The sequence below is a fragment of the Brienomyrus brachyistius genome, chromosome 4, assembly GCF_023856365.1.
Source record: "Brienomyrus brachyistius isolate T26 chromosome 4, BBRACH_0.4, whole genome shotgun sequence".
Taxonomy (NCBI): Eukaryota; Metazoa; Chordata; class Actinopteri; order Osteoglossiformes; family Mormyridae; genus Brienomyrus; species Brienomyrus brachyistius.
This window is the reverse complement of record NC_064536.1, coordinates 18,719,323-18,741,755: the sequence shown is the minus strand read 5'-3', so window position 1 is coordinate 18,741,755 and position 22,433 is coordinate 18,719,323. Positions and strand designations below refer to the sequence as shown.

The 22,433-nt window shown below is 45.8% G+C and overlaps 1 protein-coding gene across 1 annotated transcript; it reads right to left on the bottom strand.

Annotated features, from left to right (window-relative positions):
- Positions 1 to 1,192: 1,192 nt before the first annotated feature.
- LOC125739649 (ras-related protein Rab-2A) lies at positions 1,193 to 17,752 on the bottom strand. Its single transcript, XM_049009972.1, has 8 exons — positions 17,521 to 17,752; positions 10,522 to 10,593; positions 9,908 to 9,975; positions 8,205 to 8,287; positions 7,421 to 7,513; positions 7,113 to 7,224; positions 5,101 to 5,169; positions 1,193 to 2,685 (listed from the first exon to the last, which is right to left on the bottom strand). Exons 1-8 carry the CDS (start codon positions 17,564 to 17,566, stop codon positions 2,590 to 2,592), a joined length of 639 nt encoding a protein of 212 aa, XP_048865929.1. The 5' UTR covers positions 17,567 to 17,752; the 3' UTR covers positions 1,193 to 2,589.
- Between the last annotated feature and the right edge of the window lie 4,681 nt (positions 17,753 to 22,433).

Genomic DNA, 22,433 nt, shown 5'->3' with positions numbered 1-22,433 from the left:
CTTGTAGAGAGCAGTGTGTGGCTCAGTGGGTTAGGATGCTGTGTCTGATAAAAAAAAAGGCCGCTAACTTAAATCCTTGTCTCAGCAGAGCAATGTCACCACTGGGGTCTCTTGAGCAAGGCCCTTAATGCTCAGTTGCTCCAGGGACTGTCTGATCCCTCATTCTCAGAATATACTTCGCTTTCAATAAATGTTATCTTTATTGGACCATTTTTGTTTTTAGTTGGACAGAGAGGAAATGGATTTCCTTCAGTTTGGGGAAGTAGGAACCAACAAATGTGCCCAGACACCAGGAAATAGGGTTTGGGTGGGGGGCCCTAGGCTATATTAATGACCAGCCCCAAAACCATATTAATATTTCACATACAAACTATTTGATATATTATCAAGGTATTTGGATAATAATGTTTTTAAACGTGGTTCCAAAATATGAAGTGCCAATTTTTTCTATTTCGTCTACTTCACATTTGTAAGATTCTCTTATAATTACAGAGAGTAATAGGAATTTACAAGAAGTGAAATCTTAATCAACAGTACTTAGCCCCTGGAGGGTTTCAGTTAAATTAATACTCAATGTCGTGCCAGAGCATCGTGCTGAACATTACACCGGATGGTTCTCAGGAAAATGAGAGGCAACAGAGCTAAACAAATGATACTACATACACAATGATGTCATCTTTTGTTTTGCCTCATATTGTGTGGCAGAAATGAGACAAACCTCCACCTTCCTCTGTGATGAATCACGCTCCCCCACTGACTAGATAAAGATCAGACAAGTCTATTCTGTCATCTATACCTCTACTGCCAGAGGGCAACACCCATCCACACTTGACTCCCAAACCATAAAAGTTTCTCTTTCTCCTCCCCACGACCGATTTTAGTAAGCAAGAAATATCGCCTGTGAGGTGGTTATAGATCCTGTACACACTGGGGCATTTCCCTCCCATAAGTTTCATAATCACCGTGCCGTTTATTACATGGAACCAAAACGTTCGAGGGTCTTCCCTGCCTCATGACCACCTTTAGCAAGATCATCTTTCACTTCAAACAGTGGAATCCAGACCCAGGCTTCTGACAAAAAAAAAGCATACATTCTTTAATTCTTATATTTTAATCCATGAAAGGATGGAACTGTAGACTTACTAGATAGAGTGTAATAGAGTTGCGCTGTAAGACTTGAGTTCTTCGCAAGTAATGAGTGCATGTGTTTATTTACAATTGCATGGATATATGTATGCACATATAAATTCCCACTCACACCAATACATATTAAACATAGTGTGTGCATATTTAAAGGTACTCATTGATTACTAATTATCTCTTACGTTAACCACAGGGATTGTTTTAATTTATTGGTGTACAGTTTAAGTATCAACACAGCAAATAAAGTTCAGGGTCACAAATATACAGGTTTGGCTGCTTTTTTTTTTTTTTTTATCAAACCCTTCTCACAATAGACAAGATGTTCACTGTATAACAATAGACAGCATACACTGCCAGGTAAAGCAAGTCTTTACACAATCGCTCATCTAAGTTAATGTCCATCCGCAGTGAGATTCTGTAGAAAATTAACCTGAAAAATCAAACCCTAATGATAAAAAAATGAAGGGTATGCAGATGCATGGACACGAATACCCTCACAACTGACTGCCACTGCCTCTCCGGAGTTTCGGGACAAGAAGAGAACAGAAAAATATCCACATCTTTAAGACAAGAAGCTGACCCATCTCTGGAGACGTGAATACGGAACACGACGTTTGGCATTAGGGTAGATGGGGAACGTGGAGCCAACAGCTTCTGTATGCTGAGCACTTTCGGGATTAACGGGGAGAGGCAGATGGCAGGAACGAGACGGAGCTGGCGGAGAAACACAGGTGAGATTTAAAAGAGGGTGTCAGACCGGGCTTTGGACTACAACTACGGAAAGATGGAGGCATTTCTCAGCTCCACAGACTTCAGCAAACTAAAGTGCGTGTAGCTTGCTCAGGGGACACAGAGGAAACATTAACTTATATACAAAACAAAAGTTGATAAAGAATTAAAACAGTCCTGTCCCCCCCACCCCCGCCCCCAAAGGAAAATGGCTGGCAGCTCTGAGGAAGTGCATACTTTATTATTATTTTGTGTATGTTGTTTTAGGTAACCAGAGATAGCTGAGGACTTCCTCTACATAAACTGATTAAAATATTCAGACGGCCTTCGTAGTGTTTCGAACAAATCAGTTTTGAAGTCAAGGACTTAAAGGACAAAATCGGTTGAATAATTCCAACAGTAATATTAAAAAAAAAAAAAAAAAAAAAAAAGATAACCAAAAGTGATGACAAATTAAATGAAAGTAGGTTACAGACACAATCCTCCAGATGTTGGCCGTCAGACCGTTTCCGGCTCAGGCTGACCGGGCCACTGGCTGGGACGCAGACCTAGACGGGGATTGTGAGGGACTTGGCTTCGCTCTTGACGGACGGCCATCTAGTAAATGAGTCGATTCGGGGGGGGGGTGGGGGTGGGGTGGGGCTGTCAGGGGTTGGGTTGGAGGTTAAGAAAAAAATGGTTAGTATGCCCAACCAGTCGAGTGGAAGCAGGGGGACTTCAGCAGCAGCCCCCGCCAGCCTGCTGCCCTCCTTGATTCCCCCCCAGGGCTGCATTGGTGGCGGCGTGCTGAGGTCCTATCTTAATGCCGTTCGCCTGTAAGGTGAGAAAAAAAGCGAGAGAGAGAGAAGTGGATTACTCACCTGTACAAGACAGGTCTGTTCCCTGCATGGTACTCCCCCACAAGACAGACACATACTGCCCACTCTCAGTTTATTCCTAAATTTTTTGTGTGGCTTTGAAATTGGTTGGGTGGGGGGGCAGATTTAACAAAAAGAAACAAGAGGTGTGGAGCAGCTCCCCCAGGCCCCGGTAAATTTCGCCTTTTTGGTCAGGGGCCGTGGAGAAAAAGGGCACAGGAGTGCTCCGTGTCATCAATAATTTCTGCAATATCCCAAAGACATGGCAGAGCGCCAGCATCCCTCGCACCCGTGTGCCGTGCCCCGGCCCCGTACTCATTCATCTCCCCTCTCCCCCGTCTCCCTCTCTCCTGCGAGTGGACCGCGGCTGAGAAACGCCGCCTTCCTGACAGCAGCTACACAGTAGTCTCTGAAATTAAGCTCTTAAGGAAACTTTGCGTCACGCTAAACCTCAGATTTATAGCGCCTGGCAGAGGGCTTTGCTGCGCCGAGTCGCCCTGGGGTTTCTGGCACGGCTGCTGTATCCACATCAGCTGATGCGGTTTTGACTCTCTGCCTCGACTTCCTCCTTACGGAGCCCCCCGCCCCCCAGCCCCTCATTGGCCCTAACAAAAAGCATGCCCAATAGCTAAATGGGTCCCACCTCGTCTAAGCAGCCCCGTAATCTTATAAGACGTTATGAAGCAGTTACGGCCTGGCGTTCTGCCAGCAGGCAGACAGCTAGGAGCTGCACTTTCGACACCATTTGGCTTCAGTGGCCGGCTGATAAGGACGGACAGAAATAACGGCACCGAACAAAAGAGATCCAGGTCTCTAGCCGGAGACAGGCACCACGCTGAAAGATTTCAATTTGGGTTCACTCTGCGGCAGAAAAAAATGGTCATAATGACTTCTGCAGAAACAGATGCGGGACACTGCTATTAACTCCCTTCCAATTAGGGCTAGGAACAAGTTAGCATTTCATTCATTTTTGTTTCACGGGAAGGATTAATGTGTGAATTAACACACATTATTTTTGGGGGCAACATTTAGAGCGACCTCCACTTAGAATCACCACTGATAAGTTCTGCATGAATGGGACTGAACTGGACTCTCATATAGTTCCCAGGAAGAGCCTAGTCACAGGACATTTCATCTACCGACATCCAAAAGATGGAAAAGTATTTAGTGCTCTTTGAAGCCCCAAGCCCAAGGCTGCGGGCTGCCAGCTTAGGTACAGAAGTCCAGATCTACGACGGGCTCTTGCTGTGGTCTCACGGCTGCATGTACTGTAAACTTTAAGTTGTGCCGAGGGCTTGAGGTCGGACGCGTCTGTCGAACAACCTGCCAAGGCACCTGGAAACATTTGGGGTCTGGTTCTGGTTTAAATGGCTACCGTCTTCGTGTGTGTCCACAGAACCCTTTGAGAAACGTCAACTCAAAATTACAAAGAACCCGACTGGCGAAAGGCAATACAAAATGAGGGCCGATCGTCGACGTGCACCTTTCACAGTTTGCACCAGAAACCCAGCAGAGACGGAATCTGGCAGAATTTCAACTCAAGTCCAGCTTGTAAATGTTTTGCTGATGTGATCCTGATAATAACCCAGCCACTGCTCCAGGTGTCCGACAGATACCCCCCCCCCCCGGAAAGCTATTCCCCCTGTGAGAAGCCTCCCTGTGATTTGCTCTTGCTCCACGATGCTCGTGGAATGTAATAACAGAAAGCAGATCAAAAACGGAGCGGCAACAACGTTTGTTTACGCAAGCGTCTCTGACCGTCTGCGGATGTACGAGGTCAACGGCAACAACGCCGGAGTTCCCCAAATGTCATGGAGCCGGGCGGAGTCTCCCGACGGATTCCTCTGTTCCCTGTAGCGCTGTGTGGGGCAAACCGCCCACGAGGGGCTCGGCTCTCAGCTGGACACCACCCCCCCCCCCCCCCCCCCACCGATGGAGGAAGCGGAGCTGTCAGCTGGAAATGTGCAGGTCTGTGAGGCCCTGAAACGCGGCAGGTCATAGCCTCTCCAGCTGCAGCGGCGAGTGCGCCAGCAGAGGGCATGTTCTAGTCCTTCAGAAGATGTGAGACGGCAGCACCACCTGTGCCACAGCGCCAGAGCGTCAGGGTCTCTCTGCATCAACCTCACCTGGGATATTAAAAACTCCTACACATGAGCTGTTGAAAACACACTGACATGGAATTCAGCCCAATGTCTGTGACACAAACAGGTCTACAGCACTACCAATATGAATTATCATGCATATATGGTCCGTGGAATGCACTGGAAGGCTGGTATATAGGGTATATTTACTGAAACATGTGTATTACTGATGAAAGATTACAGAACGGTCAGCCAGCACCGGCTGGCTTAAGAAGCACGGCAACACCCACCTCATTGTTGATGTCGAAGATACCCTCCTGGATCTTCTCGTAGATCTCCTTGGCCGTGTTGATGAACGCCTATGACCAGAGGTGAGAAATGTGCAATAAATACATGACATGTGGGTGCGAGGAGGGTCAGGGAACGGAGAAGCAACCGGCTACTTCAGGGAACAGCGGGCGCAGGGGAGGGGGAGGGCACAAGACCAAACTGAAAGATCAAGACGGGACTGAACAAACAGTCGCCCCCAAGCGAATGAGAACAGCAGATATAAACTTCAGGAGGAATGTGAGCCCAGCGAAGAGGTGACCCCCCCCCCCAACCTCTGCTTCTCCCTGTGATCAGGGTGAAGCACCCCCTCCCCCACCACAGTTCACCAGTAGGAAAGAAGGGGTGGGGGTGGGGGGGCGTGGCCTCAGCGGTGCCCTGGAAGTGTTTAACCGGCCGCCTTGCCTGCGGAGCTTTGTTTCCTAATTAACGACACTGAGACGTTTTCACCTATAAAGGCCGAGTGGCTCCCCTGAGTAATCAATCCGCCGCAGCTCAATTACGGCGTGCGGGCGAGGGCGGGGGGGGCAGGATGGCCAGGAAGCGAGCGAGCGAGAGGCATGGGAGGAAATGAATATGCATGGCGTCTAAGTGGGCGATCGAAACATCGTCCGGGGGCAGCAGGATCGGCGGAGAGCTAATGAGACGAATTAATCGTGTGTGTGGGGGGGAGGGGGGGGTGTTTTTGGGGGGCGGGGAACGTTTCCCCGCGTCGCTTCTGATCTTAAGCGCATGGGCCTGGATGGGGGCCAGCCGCAAATTGATTCCGTTATCGTCCGCTATCATGAGCTGGGTAAACCGTCACCGTGCTGTGCCACCGCCGGGCGTGTGGCAGTGAGGGATTCCCCAAAACGACGCACCTGCCACCGTGGGAGTGGTGCACGAACCCCCCCCCCCCCCCACAACGCCCCCGTCGCGGTGCCACTGGCATTCCTCCACCACTGCCTTTTTCTGCGGGGGAATTCCCACCCCGCCTACGCAAGGCCAGACCGCCGTTGACGCCGCTGTATGGAGCGCCGCTGCCGGGTGTAATCGTGATGATGCGCCGGCGGTTTACTGGCCCGGCTGCCAGCGGCCGCGTTCCGCAGAAGAATTCATTAACACTTTAACCTCTTACTGTCCACAGGAAACCTATGAATGAGCAACACAGCCCAGTGCATAATCTGATTCCTTATTGATTTGCCGGAAGGGCATATAGGGAAGGGAAAAATAACATTCCGATACCTTCTCTGCAACGTCTAACCAAAGGAGAAGACCAGCCGGTTAAGGTTAATTTCCTCATTTACGGGTATCGCAATTGATCATTTCACTCATTCTACTTCATGCTTGAGTCTAACACCAGCTTTGATACATCGACCCCCCCAACCCTGAGATTTTCTACAGTATGGAAATATACACCTTGTTTTCACTCTGTCTTTTGCTTTAACTTTGGTGCCAAACTTAATTGATAATAACGGGACGAAAATTGGTGAGCGGCTCACTGCTGCCATCGAGTGGTGGCTGTTATCAATTACAGACGTCGACGTCTTTGGTGCCCTCTCAATTAGTTATTGAACTACAAAAGTCACGCGACATCTCAGCTATGAGTAAAAATAAAGTAAGGTACGAGTAAAAAAAAAAAAAAGACTCCGGGAAGCGGTTGAGGTAACGCTTTCCTGTAAACTTCATTCTGCTGTCTCTGTGCAGCACGGTGCCATGGTTTTCAGACCTAGCTGGCCCTCTGCAAATCTACGTGGTTAACGGATTTGGGCTGTAAGGGAGAAAATGAGTGAGCCTGTGGTTAAGAATGTCAGCTAAGACTCCTTCCTGAGAAACGAAAGAGGCTGTGGTATGCTGCCCTTTGCATCAACAACAAAAAAAAAAATACCCAGAGAAAGTACTACAACATCACTCTGAGCTTAGAAAACATGGGGAGGTGAGCATGTTTGTCCCCCAAAAATCACCTCAAACCGGCCCACCCCGAAGCAGAGGTTACCTCCTCTACATTGGATGCCGTCTTGGCGGAGGTCTCCATGAAGATGAGCCCGTGTTCTCGGGCAAAGGCTTCGCCCTCCTCCTTCTTCACCTCTCTCCGTGACTCCAAATCGCTGGAAGCAAAGCAGGACATCTCAAGATCTCACCGCGGCCTTCGACTCCTGTACATTTTTCTATTTAATTCATTGTTCTTTTTTTTTTTGACAGTGGGCAGCAAAAAAACACGTACGAGTTTCAAACAGGTCAGGCCGCAGGTATGGTTTTAACTCTGAGTGGGGCAGGGGACAGCGAGAAGCAAAGAAGAGTCACCTCTTGTTCCCAATGAGCATGATGACCATGTTAGAGTTGGAATGTTGCCGGGCATCTTCTAACCAGGTCGTCAAATGGTTAAAGGTGTCTCTCCTGCGAGGGAGCAGAGCAGGGAGACCGAAGGGGTGGAGCAGAGAAACCGAGAGTGCTCAGCTTTCATTCTGAGTGGGCCCGCCCACATCGCATCAGCAGGTGACATAACAATACTACATAAAGACGGTCTACCCAAGCAGACGAGCAGAGAGTAAATGAGTCACACAGCTACACACAGCCAGAGAAAGCACAGGCGTGACTGAGAGTTGCATCAGAAGTTGCATACTTGTTTGCTATATAGTATGTGAATATAGTATGTAACGTGAGCAGTATGTCTGAATCCTCAGTATGGATGAGGCAGTAGGTGAACGGTACCCGGATGACATACTACATTCTGTGAAATTTAGAAGCATGCAACCAATGGACGCTATACCATCCCAGAAGGACACTGAAGCTCGCTCAGAAACCTTTGTCAAGATGCTGGAGGAATTTAAATAGAAAGTTGACTTGAATATGTATTTTTTTCACTGATAATTTTTTTAACAGTTTTTAACGTTCACAATGGTTAAGCTACATCACTGGTAAACATCCACGTCCAGCATCATGCAAGGTGGTGACCGCAATATGCCTGACTACATGCATGCTGTTCTTGCGTATACCATACAGTATGTACTACACTAATGTTTCTAATGAAATTCAGTACCTATGTAGGTATGCAATTTCAGATGCACCCTCAGTGTCAATGACTTACCTGGTGATGTCATAAACTAAGAGTGCCCCTGCAGCCCCTCTGTAATAGGACCTGGTTATGGATCGGAAGGACTCCTGGCCGGCCTGGGGGGGGGGGGGGGGGGGGGGGGGGGGCACACAGGATAACACAGCTCAGCCGCGGAAGACAGAGAGAGAGGGGGAGAGGCTGGGAGCTGCTGTCCTGACAGCGAGCACATGCAGATGGATAGAATTTTTTTTTTACACTGAGGTTTATATTTGGGGACCTGAAAAATGTCCCCCACAAGCTAAAAAGTAACAGATTTTGCCCCCCCCCCCCCACATACACAAACACTCTCTCTCTCACTCTCTCTCTCACACACACACACACACACACACCCATTCTCCCCTCCACAATAGGACTTCTCAACCCTTCCAGGACAATCCTTGAAAACCCAATTTGGCTGAATGGCCTCACAATACATGAATCATTACCGCGGCGCAGAATAAACTCCTAGCAACCGGGGCGGCGGAGGGCCCCCGGTGAAAGGCCCCGCACCGCCGCCGCCGCCGCCACCACCACTGCCACCGCCACGCATCTCAATTCAATAAGCCTCTCCCCGGGCAGCTGTTGACATTAGAATAAATAGGGCCCATTGTAAATAAATGATGAATGGCACTTTTATACCCACCAGCTGGCAGCGGAAAGGTCAGAGGAAGGCCAGCCATGCAGAATTAGCGTGTTGCATCACCAGCACATCCCCCCCACCCCACCCCACGCACATCCCAGCAAATTCCTGACACTGAAGCAGGGCAGGCTGGGATTGAGGGAGGACCCCCCACTCTTTGGATGCATTACTGGTGCATACACTACTCTCTGTAAGAGGAGAGATTTAGACGGATGACACGGAACCGTGCTTTGATGGAACATGCCAACCTGAAACGGCTACACAAAATAGCTACTCAAAATACGGAAAAGTGACATTTGCTCACAGCTTTTGGATTAATGAAAGGCCAAACTTCTGAGGCAATTCGCACCATCTTCCCCACTAATCATGTACTTCTCATTTGCACTTCACCAAAGAGAACAATATTTAATCTCAGTGTTTGTCAGCTTCTGATATAATGCCTTTAGTCAATGATACATTTGATTTTGACTTGTACGTTACACATTATCAGCACTATTATTGGAAACATACGGGTACTATTGATAATGCGTTATTTAAAATGGCATGCCACAGGTAAATGTCAATACACTGTTCCCAATAATTGGTCTTGCTGATTAACTTGGATCACTAAAGTTTTATTTGATTGACTGTTCAAGGGCAATTGTTGAAGAAAAATAAAAATAAAATAAAATTCAATTTAAGTAGTGCACTTCAATTCAGATACAGGCATACTGATATGCACTCAAAAAACAGTCAAAAAATAAATGTTTGCGTAGATGTTATTAAATCAATCAATTCGTCTAACCAGTATGTCAACAAAGGTTTCAAAAAGTTTTCTATGCCTGTACAATGACAATAAATATATTGTATTTTGGTCTGCATCACAGAGACAACAAAAGGTACTCAATAGTACATCAACGGCACATTGTCTCCACCTTCAGGCCAACAGAAGAACTTCAGTCTTATACTAATGCCTCACAAAAAAGAAAAAGACTTCTCAACAAGATCATAATGAAAATAAACAAAGGACAGCAGCCCATCTGAAAGGGTAGGGATGTAGTACTGCATCAGGACTTACTGTATCCCAGATCTGCAGTTTTATCTGTTTGCCATCAATAGTGATCATCCGTGCACCAAATTCTACGCCTGTGGGGAGAAATAAGACAAAGGTGTGGATCAGGGGACCAGAGGAGACATCAGCACATCATAGCACTTAAGGGGCATCAGAACATATTCGCTAAGGATTCACAGTCCAGACACAGCAGGGCCCTGAATCACAAAGCTGGATTTTTATTAGTTAGTTTTATTAGCTGGCAACAAATATTGCTTAATGATACAGGTTCCAGCAGGGAAAGGATGCGAGGCCTGAGCTGGTAACCCCAGAGATCTGGGGGCAGAGCTTCTGCTTGATTGGACAAGTAATTTACCGGATTTTACTTTCCAGACGAATCAGGGACTGAACCGATTTCTGTGCGGGTGTAAAACAACGGGCAGGAGACCAAATCACGTTTGTATTTAACGCTATACTGTGTACCAAATAATTTACGCACCATCACAGTGCTTATTCACTATAACTCCTACAGCAAATACAGAGTAAGGCCTTACTGGTACGATCATGAGCCAGAAATCAACAATAATTCTACCTCCGAACTAGAACAAAACTAAAGCAAGATAAAAACGCAGATGTCTTACCGATTGTGAGGTCGTGCACTGGCTGAAACCGCTTATCTGTGAACTGTAATAATAAACATGACTTCCCCACTCCTGCAAAAGAAGGAACCAGTTATTAGAATATGCAGCCAAAAGGCTGCATTTGCAGTTAAACTGAAATGTATGCATTTAACATCCAACATTAATGGACATTCATGCAATCAATGATAATGAAACAACTCGTAAAAAACATTCTGAAGATCGCATTTAATTGGGATTCAACAAGTAAGGATAATGTCCCATATTGTGAACACCATCAAAAAAACAACACACATATATGAATACTCACACACATACACATATATACATACAGGCACAAACATTTTGTCAGAGAAGTACTAAGGTACATAGACATATAAAGAAAAATCTTTGAAGACGTGTGGAGTAGGGACAAGGTAAAACTATGAAGCAACACACAACCACTTCTCCATTTTGCCTGGCGTTAACCTTTGAACTCAGAAGCGTGCTCCAGTCCTGCCGTGCTCCCCAGGTGCGTTGGTGTCCATTGGATGTATGCATTTACTCACACTGACCCGTGAGCTTAAAGCCAAAAACCTGTCTACTGCAGCTACAAAAACAGGCTTTTATCCACAACAGAGAGGCTATATCGACCAGCTTTGTTTCTACAGGGCCAAACCAGGCCTTCAACCATTTTCATCACCTGGTCAGTGTGCGAGGCCTCATGCACCCTTGTCATACTGACCTTTAACCTCTCTAGTAGGGCTGGGCTATATCATCTCAAACCAATATCACAATTAATTGAATATTTTACCTTGATTACGATTAATGATTTAGTTTTTTTGCCTTCATAGTTCACTGACAAGGTTTGTACTGTAAATATGCTCATGTATTAAAACTGGGATATTTTTTTTAATGAAACTATATTTTCCATATAAATTTAAAATAAGGAAACACACAGGTTAACCATTTATGGTTATTTATTGAATATTTTGAAATCAAAGTGCACATCGCTTGAAATGAAAAAGTTTTTTCATATTTTAGTTTGAATGTAAAAAGCAAGTTCCCTAAAAAAGTAGAAAATAGCTTGAATTTTTTGCAAACAAAATAAATTATTATATGTATTGCAAATATATTGCTAGTGTTGAAACCGATTGGTGGTATTACTTTTGGTAGCTGAAACTCTTTTCCCTCAGCATTTACATTTGATCTCTTTTTGCTTGGTGCCATCTTCACTAAAGCCACCAAACGACGGACATGGCATTTTTTTTTGGCACAAATCGCTTCAGCTGCGCAGTCGTCTCACTGTTTGAGTTATCCTCCATGCAACTTCCATGTCGCAGACAGGACTGGACGTGAAAACACATGTGGTAGTACGTTTTTATGGGGATCGTACATGAACACACACTTGGAAAGTATTAACGTGATTAAAATTTATATACCTCGTATATAATTTAATTCAGCAGAAAAAAAACAATAAATCAACATGGGCAAGATTACATCGATTACACGTTCTGAATGTTGGTTTTGATAAATTTTTGATTAACTGCCCAACTTTAATCTGCACTTCTGAGAGTCTTCGCACCAACAGCTCAGAACCACAGATGAGGACTTTTACTGAACCACAGTTTTAAGGAGTCTAGTCTAGTCTCAAGACCTATCTGTTCCAGGAACACCTCTACTAGCCCACACCACTGCATGTTCCCTGAACTGAACAACAGTCTTAGTGGGTTCTTGCTTTCTTTGGAATACACTGTGTAGCTCTTGCTCCAGTACTACTTACACTTGTACCGGGACATTCACTGAAAGCTCAGCACAGTAAAAATAACCCATCCAATAGCATGGAGAATGTACATAATCAGGGACTTTAAAAGCAGGAATGACGACATAACATTAACGTTTAGGCAGAGACAGACAGCTGCAGGGAACAGCACCTGGCAGCAGTCTCACATCATGACTGATAACACTGGTCCATCAGGAAGTGCCATTTTCTCAGAATGAAAACCAATACAGACTACAAATTAGAGATAATTCCGGAAATCTCAACTACCGCCCATCTCAGCTAAGCAGGTGCCATCAGCAAACAAAACGCGAGATGCAGAGGACCATCGAACTCATGCCCAAAGTCAGGGAGACAAGAAGGAACAAAGGACAAAAGAGGCTTAAGTTCTTCTGCTGGACAATCGCACACAAAAGGTATTCTGGGATACCTGGGAGCTGATTCAATGCAATAGGGAAACGATTCATTATTAGTGAACCTAAATACAAGTTTGTGCTCTAAGCCTAAGCAGAAGACTTCAGTTTCCCCAGAACAGCAGGAATATTTATTATGATGTATGTAGATCTCCTGTTTGCCTATGACATAAAATGGACACCTACGTTTCCCGGGGCAACAGCTGTTGCTAAGCGATGATAATTAGATCCCTTCAATAACATAAAAACAAATCACAGACCAAGAACGCATCCAAAGGTTCATGTCAGTACAGTCATTATGTAAAGGATGACTTACCTAGCTTATCGATATTCTATAAAGAAATTGGACTCTAAAAATCCCATGTGCAACAGCTATGAATAACTAATTAGGAAAATGATTTGCATGCTATGTGCATTATGTTCCACCATAAATATTTTTACTCTGAAATAAATTACTGTAATGGTATATTTATGATAAAGTGCGATCAATATATCACAGATAGGTAACTGACGTATGTGCACAAGTGGGATTCTGGGACAGCCTGAAGGATGCCTCTAAAAATTTTTATATTTTTAAAATAAATGAGCAGTTAGGTGTAAAAGGGTCCAAAAAAGGAGCAATGATATTAAACTAATCAAGTTAAGACCCATAGATATACTGACACGAAGTAAAATATGAAAATGATAGTTGTACTTTTATTTAAAAAGCAATTTGGTTTTACTTTTTTAAAACCCCAATAAAAATCAGGTGAGAAAAAAAGCAGTCAAACGCACAGAAACGCACAAGAAAATAAGCAAATAGAAACCTTTGAGTGCAGGACATGAGTCATGCGATAACTACTGAAAAATTAGCCTGACGAATGACAGGCTGATAAGCAGGAGGCCCAGTTTCCATTTGAAAGGCCATTTCAGCCTGGTCATGCAAACCACAGGAGACTGGACACAGAGCTGCTAACACACCATTTCTATAAAACACATATCTCCAGGCTAAGCCTACAACGAAGTACAAAAACACCGCTGTTACTTATTTGTACAGAAGGGGGAGCTCAAACATCTCCACCAATGGCGGTAGTTTTACTGCTGAAGGCCTTTCTGATCACTCACATTTACAGATACTCGCTAACTTTCGGCTTACAACAGCATTCATACTGGCAGATACAGATCGTAATATCTTCGTGCTACCCTGTCTCTATGTGCCAGGACAAACCTTTAATAGATTAATAAATAATCAGGAGGCCCACATCGCAAATTTCTGTGCTACGGGACTTCGCTTGGGTCTTCTACTCCAAAAGTCTTGTTCCAGGCAGCCTAGGCAACTAACATCCTCGTAGCAAGTGACTTTAGAAATAAAAATCGCTTGTGTTCACATCAACTAACTAGGCACAAGCTGACGGTAAACACGGAGAGTGAGCGATTTTCCAATTCCTACTGTGGCTATGGATTTCTGCACTCGCTCGCTGGCACGCAGGGACCCAGAACCTGGACTGAGGTTGCTCTGGAATGGGGTCACATTTCGAGGGAGCCAATGGGGGTGTGTAGGGTGTGGAGCCTGAGCTACATCCACTCAGGCGATGCCGCGATCAAACTTCTCTGGCGTCTGCCAGGACTGGCGGTCAGACACATTGCTGCTGAGAGGAGACACATTTTTTGCTGCTAAACTAACTCTAATGATATAATCCCACACCAAAAGTCTTGTACTCGCATTAAGCTAAACAGAACCAAACATGTGCTTCCAAACAACCGCCACTGCAATCTCACAGCTGAACCTCACAGTCCAGCACCAGCGTGTGAGATTCGGTTTGAGGAGTGTGAGCAAGACGCTGGGGAAATATCCAGCTGTGCTTGGGGGACACTGCAGCAGCCTACACACAAAACTACTATTCATGAAGGAGAGCAGGGGAAAAAACTGCAGAATTCTGTTATTATTAACAGGCAGTAATGACACACACATTTCATTTTTTTATTCTGATGCTGGAAATAAAACTGTTAAATGGTAGCTTGCAATGATGCATAAAGAGAATATATTTTATGAATTCCCGCCATAGCTTTCGCTTGATTCAGCAGAACACCAGCAAAATGATTAAATGCTGAATTATGGCCTGAATTACGAAAAACTTTAGGATGAAATCAGAATGGAACTGCTGTCTAGTGTCTGGTGCTGATTGGTGGTGTTGCAGTGGTTCACAAAGGCAAGATCAGCCCTAGCAGCATACTGCCATTATAACTTACATTTAAGTATTGCGATAGCTTCACATACCATACATGGAGCTCCAAAGATAACAGCAAGGTGTGCACATGTGTGTTTTTTAAATTGCGTCGGAAAGCCTGAACCGAAAGCCAAATCATTAATCTGTTATCCTGCTTTGTATGTGGCCCAAGCCTATTCCCTGACAAAGACAATAATCGCCGGTTATTCACTGTCAGATATGGACACTGGACTACTTGTCAGATACGACTACATCTTCAGTATTCGATATCATCGCCCAACCAGGGGAGAATCTTAAAAACTCTGAAGTCCTTTTTCTCAATTTCAGTTTCAGTGTCGTTACTGTGTTTTGCCTGTGTAGGGCAGTATAGCTCACTGTAACTGAGACAGCATTATTAAATTATGCAAGCATTTATTATTTAATTAGAAACAATACAAATGTCATTATAAAACTACCTCTCAGTTCAGATCAGACCTCGAAGACTGAACGTTTGAGCATTAGTGAAGCTCATCATCACTAATATGTTAAATGCCAGAATATTCAAATTATACGGGCTGAATGAGCTCCTGGTTTGCAGGCTTTCACCTTTGTTCTTACTTCTGCCCTGGGCCAGATCCAAAGAAAATGGTATTATGTGGGTTTTTAACCCTCCCGGAACATTCAGTTGCATTTAAAGAGACAATACAGGTAATTTGAAAAGCCGCTGACAATCATCTTAAGGTATCGGGGGTCTGCAGCCTACCACAGATCTACTATATTTACCATGGTGTGAAGCAGCAAAAACAGACCCCTCTGGACAGAACATCACTCCCAGCCTGCAACAGCAAGAGCAGGTTATTATTTCATTATATTTATATAGGGACGCATAGGGAAGGGTAACACATTGGGTGTGCTCCTTGGGATCTAAGCCCACAACCATTTGTGTTGATAGCACAATGCTCTACTAGTGGAGCTGGTGCTGCAGAAGACCAATCCAACAGCAGCTGCATGTCTGGACGAGTGCGGCTGAGATTTTCCTTAAACCTAACACCTTCAAGAAGAATGTGTGAACACCATAAGGGATGACACCACTACCATACCCTGAAAGTGACCAACTCACGACTCTTCATCAGGAAAGATACAGTCAAACTTTGAAGCCACAGACCACACTTAAGAGCCTCCATTGTCTTTCTGAGATCTTTGACAAACACCAAGGCACTACCGATACCAGACATAGTCTTCACAGGTTAAGCAGCAGGTTGACAGCAATGAAATGGGAAGCCTCTTATGAATCGCTGCCTTCCTGACACAGGTTAAAGAAAGACTGGGTGTGCTATCAAGTACTAATTAAACATAACCCCAGACACCTCAGGGAACAATACTGCCTCAGGCAAAACACAGTAATTACGCTGACACTGAAAGTGAGAAAAACGACTTGAGTTTCTTGACTGTCCCACCTGTATGTATAGTGGGAAAATCATGGCATTTCCTTTAAAACCGAGCTAAGATATTTAGTCAGGAGATAAAAAAGATACTCAATTTTAATCATAAATCAATATTGATGAAAAATGCAGTTATGGTGTTTGCCTTTGTATGGCAAATTACACTATCCCTCTGCACTGAGGGTTTTCTGTGCATCCTGAGAACTGTCATTCCATCTGTCAACCCCAGGGCAAAAGATACACCTTGGCCCTTACAGAAGGCCCGCTGCACTAATTTCCCAAAGAGCAACGCTCATGCATGTTTTTAGCCGTGATTAAAAGGTGAAATGTAAATCCTGCCATCACAATACTTCCAGGTATAACGTCATATTTCAGAAGATTAATCTTTACTGCTGAGCGACACTGAAGACCCTTGAACCATCTGTTATTTCTGATCATATTCAGTGACACGGTACTAAGGCACATGCCAATTTATTGAAACGTCTAAAAAAATGAAGGGCTTAAGTAAAAATTTTACAATGCGATTACTGGACAGCCAAATTAGTATTTCGGGAGTTTATAAAGTCAAATTCTCCAGGCCCCAGTATCCAGGATCGGGTACAAAAATACCTGCTTATCGGGACAGGAAACCGTCAAGTGACACCGGGTGAATATGAACTACGGAAAAACCTCTTAAAACGAGAAATAAAACGAGCGAAAATGAGGTATTACAAAGCCATTACTGGGCATTACAGGACGGCGGCTGTAGGCGGAAGGCCGGGCCGCAGAGCCGCCTCCCTCCCTCCACTGACAGCGGCGCCACCCGCCGGCCGTTTGTTTACCGCTAGCCGGTAAAATAACAAGCCGGAGTCGCCGGTTAGGTGACATTTCCCGGCGGCCAACACAAAGCCGACTCTTATTACCCTCCCAACCCTACGGAGGAAGGGAGGGAAAGAGGGAGATGCCGGGTAGAAGCGCACCGACGCCGCCGCTCCGGACGGCTTTGCCACGGGCCGTGACACTCCGTGTAAACACCGCGAGCGAAGGCACCGTCTATCAGCCAGCCTCGTAGGCACCGCAACCGAGCAAAACGGCGAAGCCCGTCCCGAAAGAGCGTTGTTAGTCAGACAGGGCCGCCGAGACTTTAGGACGGGCCCCCACCCGGAGTCTCCGCTCCCACCACGTCATTCACTCCAACACTGCGGAAATAGGAGGCCGCTCACCCGTGTCACCAATGATGATGTATTTGAAAAGGTACGCGTAGGCCATAGCAACGAGCCGGTACGGTCAGCAGTCCTCGCCTTCGTGCCGTGGGTCTCCCGCTCAATAAACAACCCGTAAACGCCAATAAAAATAAGCCGTCCGCTCTGCCGGTCTCTTTCTCTGCGACGCGAAGAAGCAAAACACCTCGGAGCTCCGGTTCCCGACGTAAACACGTAGACACGTAATGCGTCGAGCGTCACACGTAATCGGTGCTACGTAATGCGTGTTCTGCCCCACCTTCGCTAGGAAAGTGTGATTATTGCACTAAAGGTGTTAATGTGACAATAAATAGTAAGAATAATCATTCTTATCATATAAAAATTACGGATCCTCGGATGGGACCTGAAGGGGAAACAAATCGATGTTTTTTTTTTAAAGATGGACTTCTGCAATACTTCTCCGTTACAATTAAAACTGCACATTGTCCATTTAAAGCCGATCAGTGGCTCAAATTCTGCTGTAGCGATTGAAGAACTTTTGTCGGAAGTTGGATTCGAACCCACGCCTTACTTCGGAGAACAGAACACCCCTTACTTTGAAAGGCCATTTTCGCTGCGCAGGAGGCTTTAGACCGCTCGGCCATGGGGCAGTTTCCAGTTGGACTGGAAGGAGTAGGTTAAGTCCAGCCTTGGCTCCCAAGCTGACGTTTTTCTACATATGTGCTTGTGTATCATGGACAGTAAGAGGGGGCAGGCAAGGAGAGAATTTCTCTCTTTGGGGATCAATAGAGTGTTGTTATTATAACGTCTAAAACGTATGATGGTCTGTCGATAAATCAATAACAATATCAATGAAGTCAATGTTTATGTAAAGAAATCAGAATTCAGGAAAAGCCAGGGGCCGGACCGGAGTGTAGGGGGCGTGGCCAGAGACAGCCTGCTGACTGTTCCAAATCATGGGTGCATGTTACAAGTCCGGAACATATTTTAACTTAGTACTAACTTAGCATCATATTTGATCTGATTCGACTGAATATCCCAGGTTTCCATCTCTCATGCATCTGGTGTGACGTGTTTTCAGACTCTCAGGCTGGCGCAAAGAAATCTTACGGGAATTGAACGTCTCACTCCGGTCAGCTGAGCAAAGTTGGTAACCTTGGTATTGTGTGTAGGAGATTCGGTATAACTATAATTTCGTTCTCCATTTACATGCCCGTAGTGTCTTTAAGTGTTATGTAGTTTTGCCTGAAACGCAAAAATAAAACAACGCAATTAAAGCCGATCAGTGGCTCAAATTCTGCTGTAGCGATTGAAGAACTTTTGTCGGAAGTTGGATTCGAACCCACGCCTTACTTCGGAGAACAGAACACCCCTTACGTTGAAAGGCCATTTTCGCTGCGCAGGAGGCTTTAGACCGCTCGGCCATGGGGCAGTTTCCAGTTGGACTGGAAGGAGTAGGTTAAGTCCAGCCTTGGCTCCCAAGCTGACGTTTTTCTACATATGTGCTTGTGTATCATGGACAGTAAGAGGGGGCAGGCAAGGAGAGAATTTCTCTCTTTGGGGATCAATAGAGTGTTGTTATTATAACGTCTAAAACGTATGATGGTCTGTCGATAAATCAATAACAATATCAATGAAGTCAATGTTTATGTAAAGAAATCAGAATTCAGGAAAAGCCAGGGGCCGGACCGGAGTGTAGGGGGCGTGGCCAGAGACAGCCTGCTGACTGTTCCAAATCATGGGTGCATGTTACAAGTCCGGAACATATTTTAACTTAGTACTAACTTAGCATCATATTTGATCTGATTCGACTGAATATCCCAGGTTTCCATCTCTCATGCATCTGGTGTGACGTGTTTGTCATACTCTCAGGCTGGCGCAAAGAAATCTTACGGGAATTGAACGTCTCACTCCGGTCAGCTGAGCAAAGTTGGTAACCTTGGTATTGTGTGTAGGAGATTCGGTATAACTATAATTTCGTTCTCCATTTACATGCCCGTAGTGTCTTTAAGTGTTATGTAGTTTTGCCTGAAACGCAAAAATAAAACAAAGCAATTAAAGTACAAAAGATAGAATTAATGGACCAATACGTAACAAATAATAAAATAATTTAATTAATTACATATAGTGAATAAGTATGAATATGTTACTGTACAAGATATTTGGTGTTCTTGATTGGCTAGGAACTGGTAGGGAGCAAAAATGTGGACTGTTTGGGGGTCCCCAAGTTGGTTGCAAAACACTTCAGTTCATAGTATTACTGTGAATGATTGTTAAATATGACAAATAAAACTAAAACCTTGAAATCTGTTACATTAGAATTCTTTAGTTTAGTGTGTTGCATCTTCTGTCCTTGGAGACATGCACACGCACATATACACTTGATAGAGAAGCCTGCGTTTAACACATGGCCCAAAATATGACGATAAAACTGCAAAAGAGATGAGAGCCAATAAGGTATTTGTATTCAATATGGATTTCAAAAGCTGCTTTTACACATAAGATGGTATGAAACTGTACCTGGAGCCTTCGGGGTGGAGAAGCACTGGGGGTGTGGGGGGAGGGGGGGGGCTTTAGGTGAAAAGGCACAGAGACAGTTGTTTTGGACTGAAGACATATTTTCCTAGGTGGGGGTTATCATTGCGTGTCATGGTGGCTCTGTGGGCAGCAGGATTCTTTGCCTTCTCCACGGTTGTGTGCTTGCTTGTGTGGAGTGTGACTGCTCCCCTTGCATTGTGTGGGTTTCCTCCAGCAGTCCAAAGTTATGGATACACTTATTGGTCTATCCAGGGTGCCTGTAGCTCCAAAAACCTCTTATCGTACGTGCCTGTATGTGTCCTGCGATGGGCTGGCATTCCTTCTAGAGCAGTCTTTCTCAGTCTGGTCTTTGGGGACCCCCAGTCTGTCCACAGTTTTGCTTCCTCCCACAAAAACATGGACCCTCTAGGGGTCCACAGGATCGGATTGAGAAACATTGATCGAGTATGAGATGGATAAAAATTAATGGGCGGGTATTATTTATGAAGAAAATGCTGTCAGCTCTTATGCAATGTATTCAGCCTGCGTTACTCTTTGATTGGTAAGAGTGGAGGTCATTTTGGACATTATACAGGAATCTGAAAGGAATTCAAATACGGCTGTGCTCAGCACTTCACCAGGTAGGTAGGAATCATCAGAGCAGCCGCCCTGTGCACTGACAATGACCTTCAGCTCAATGCATCAATCAAACAAGCAGTCAATGCACCACTGAACACGCCAAAAGTGTCATGTTGGACCCCTCACATCATGTTTCATCTGCTTCCCTCAGGCACATGACTATCACATGACTAAATCACCAACCACCAAAAAAAAATCACCCTTCAGGAACAGCTTCTTAACCAGTGCCATTAGACTCCTCAACACTTTCCCCTGCTAATCTACCATATGTATAGGTATCTGTTTGTTCCCATGTCACTTTCCAGCATTAGACTAGTTAAACTTGCCCAAACCTCTGTATTTATTACTTACCTTGCATTTATGCCTCTCTGTTATGTGTGTTGTCTTGTATTGGCTCTCTGTACACATTATGCTTAATTTTTAATTGTCTATTGACATGGTGTGTCAGGGATCCGGGCGGGTTTAGCACAAGGGTGTGGCATCAAGTAGGCGGGGAACAGAGGTTGACGACCCACTTGCAGTTCACGGAACACAGAGCTGACCCTGACAGTGCCCCCCACCTAATGCATGAACACCAGAGGCACACAAGGGCACTGCCAGGGCCACAGAGAATGGGTGGACAGGACAAGATGCAGAACAGGACAAGGAAACCACTAACGAAAGCCAAGGAACTGAACAGACAAAACCAAGAACTCAGATAAGAGGGGAACAAAGACAGATAGGGCAGACACCAGGAGCTGAGGAACTGACAGGAGATTGGGTAGGATGTAGGCCTGGTGGGTGACTGGAGGGCGATGAGGAGGAAGGGACTGCAGGACAGGAACTGGAAGGCCACAAGGAGGCGACAGGACAGGAATGGGAGGGTGACGAGGAGGAGGGACCTGGGTCTGGGCAGCTGGCCCGATTGGTGTGTCCTCATCTCCCCCTTCTGGAGACAGAAAACCAACATGACCCTCTGTGAAACCTCCTCCTGCGGCATGGGCCAGCTACGGTCGAGGCAGGGGCCTGAAATGGGGGCCTCATGGCCAGAACGGCCTTTGGAGGAGCCGCAGGGGAAAAGTCAGGATATGTGGCCCCCTGTGGGCCAGGTGCGGGCAGCTCGGGAGCCCCCTGTGGGCTGGGCTCGGCCATCACGGCGGACAACAAGAGGCCCTTGGCCCAGTCCATCATCCGCTGACGGACGCATTCCAGCCCTTCCTCCCCCTCAACAGGCGTCGTAACTGGAACACCCGGGGGCAAACGGGGGAGAGCTGGGGCACCTGGAAGCACAGGTTCCACTGCTGGAACCCCTTACTAGGGAACTTGGAGATCTGAGGAATGGAACCCACAGGAGACCGGGAACATTTACAGGCCAGGCGGGTGCCATAGTAGGCACTCAGGGAGCGGACATCACCAAGTCTGAGTGGGTCAGGAACAGGAGCCGACCCAGGGGGCGAGTGCTCTAACTCAGGCACTGCAGGCGCAGAAGATGGTACTAGGGACACATATCCCAGCTTGAGGTGTGATGTGGAGCCTGGGGATCATCCTGTTGAATGGTTTGTTCTGTCAGGGATCCGGGTGGGTTTAGCATGAGGGCATGGCATCATGCAGGCAGGGAACAGAGGTGGACGACCCACTTGCTGCTCACGGGACACAGAATAACTGTAGCTCTAACTGTAGCTGGCCTCAGTCCTATGGCAATAAAGATTCCGATTCTGAAAATCCAGAGTAATGTGAGGACTGAGGTGGTGTGGAGATCAAGTTAAAGTCTTCGCCTCTGACAAACAGACGGACAGACT

Bases quoted from the DNA above. Each gene is read 5' to 3' on its own strand.
- LOC125739649 (XM_049009972.1), bottom strand. From the start codon at position 17,566: ATGGCCTACGCGTACCTTTTCAAATACATCATCATTGGTGACACGG. The intron at 10,594-17,520 runs GTGAGCGGCCTC...CTTCTTTTGCAG, and splicing joins CATCATCATTGGTGACACGG to GAGTGGGGAAGTCATGTTTA. The intron at 7,514-8,204 runs GTAAGTCATTGA...GCTCCCTCGCAG, and splicing joins TTAGTTTATGACATCACCAG to GAGAGACACCTTTAACCATT.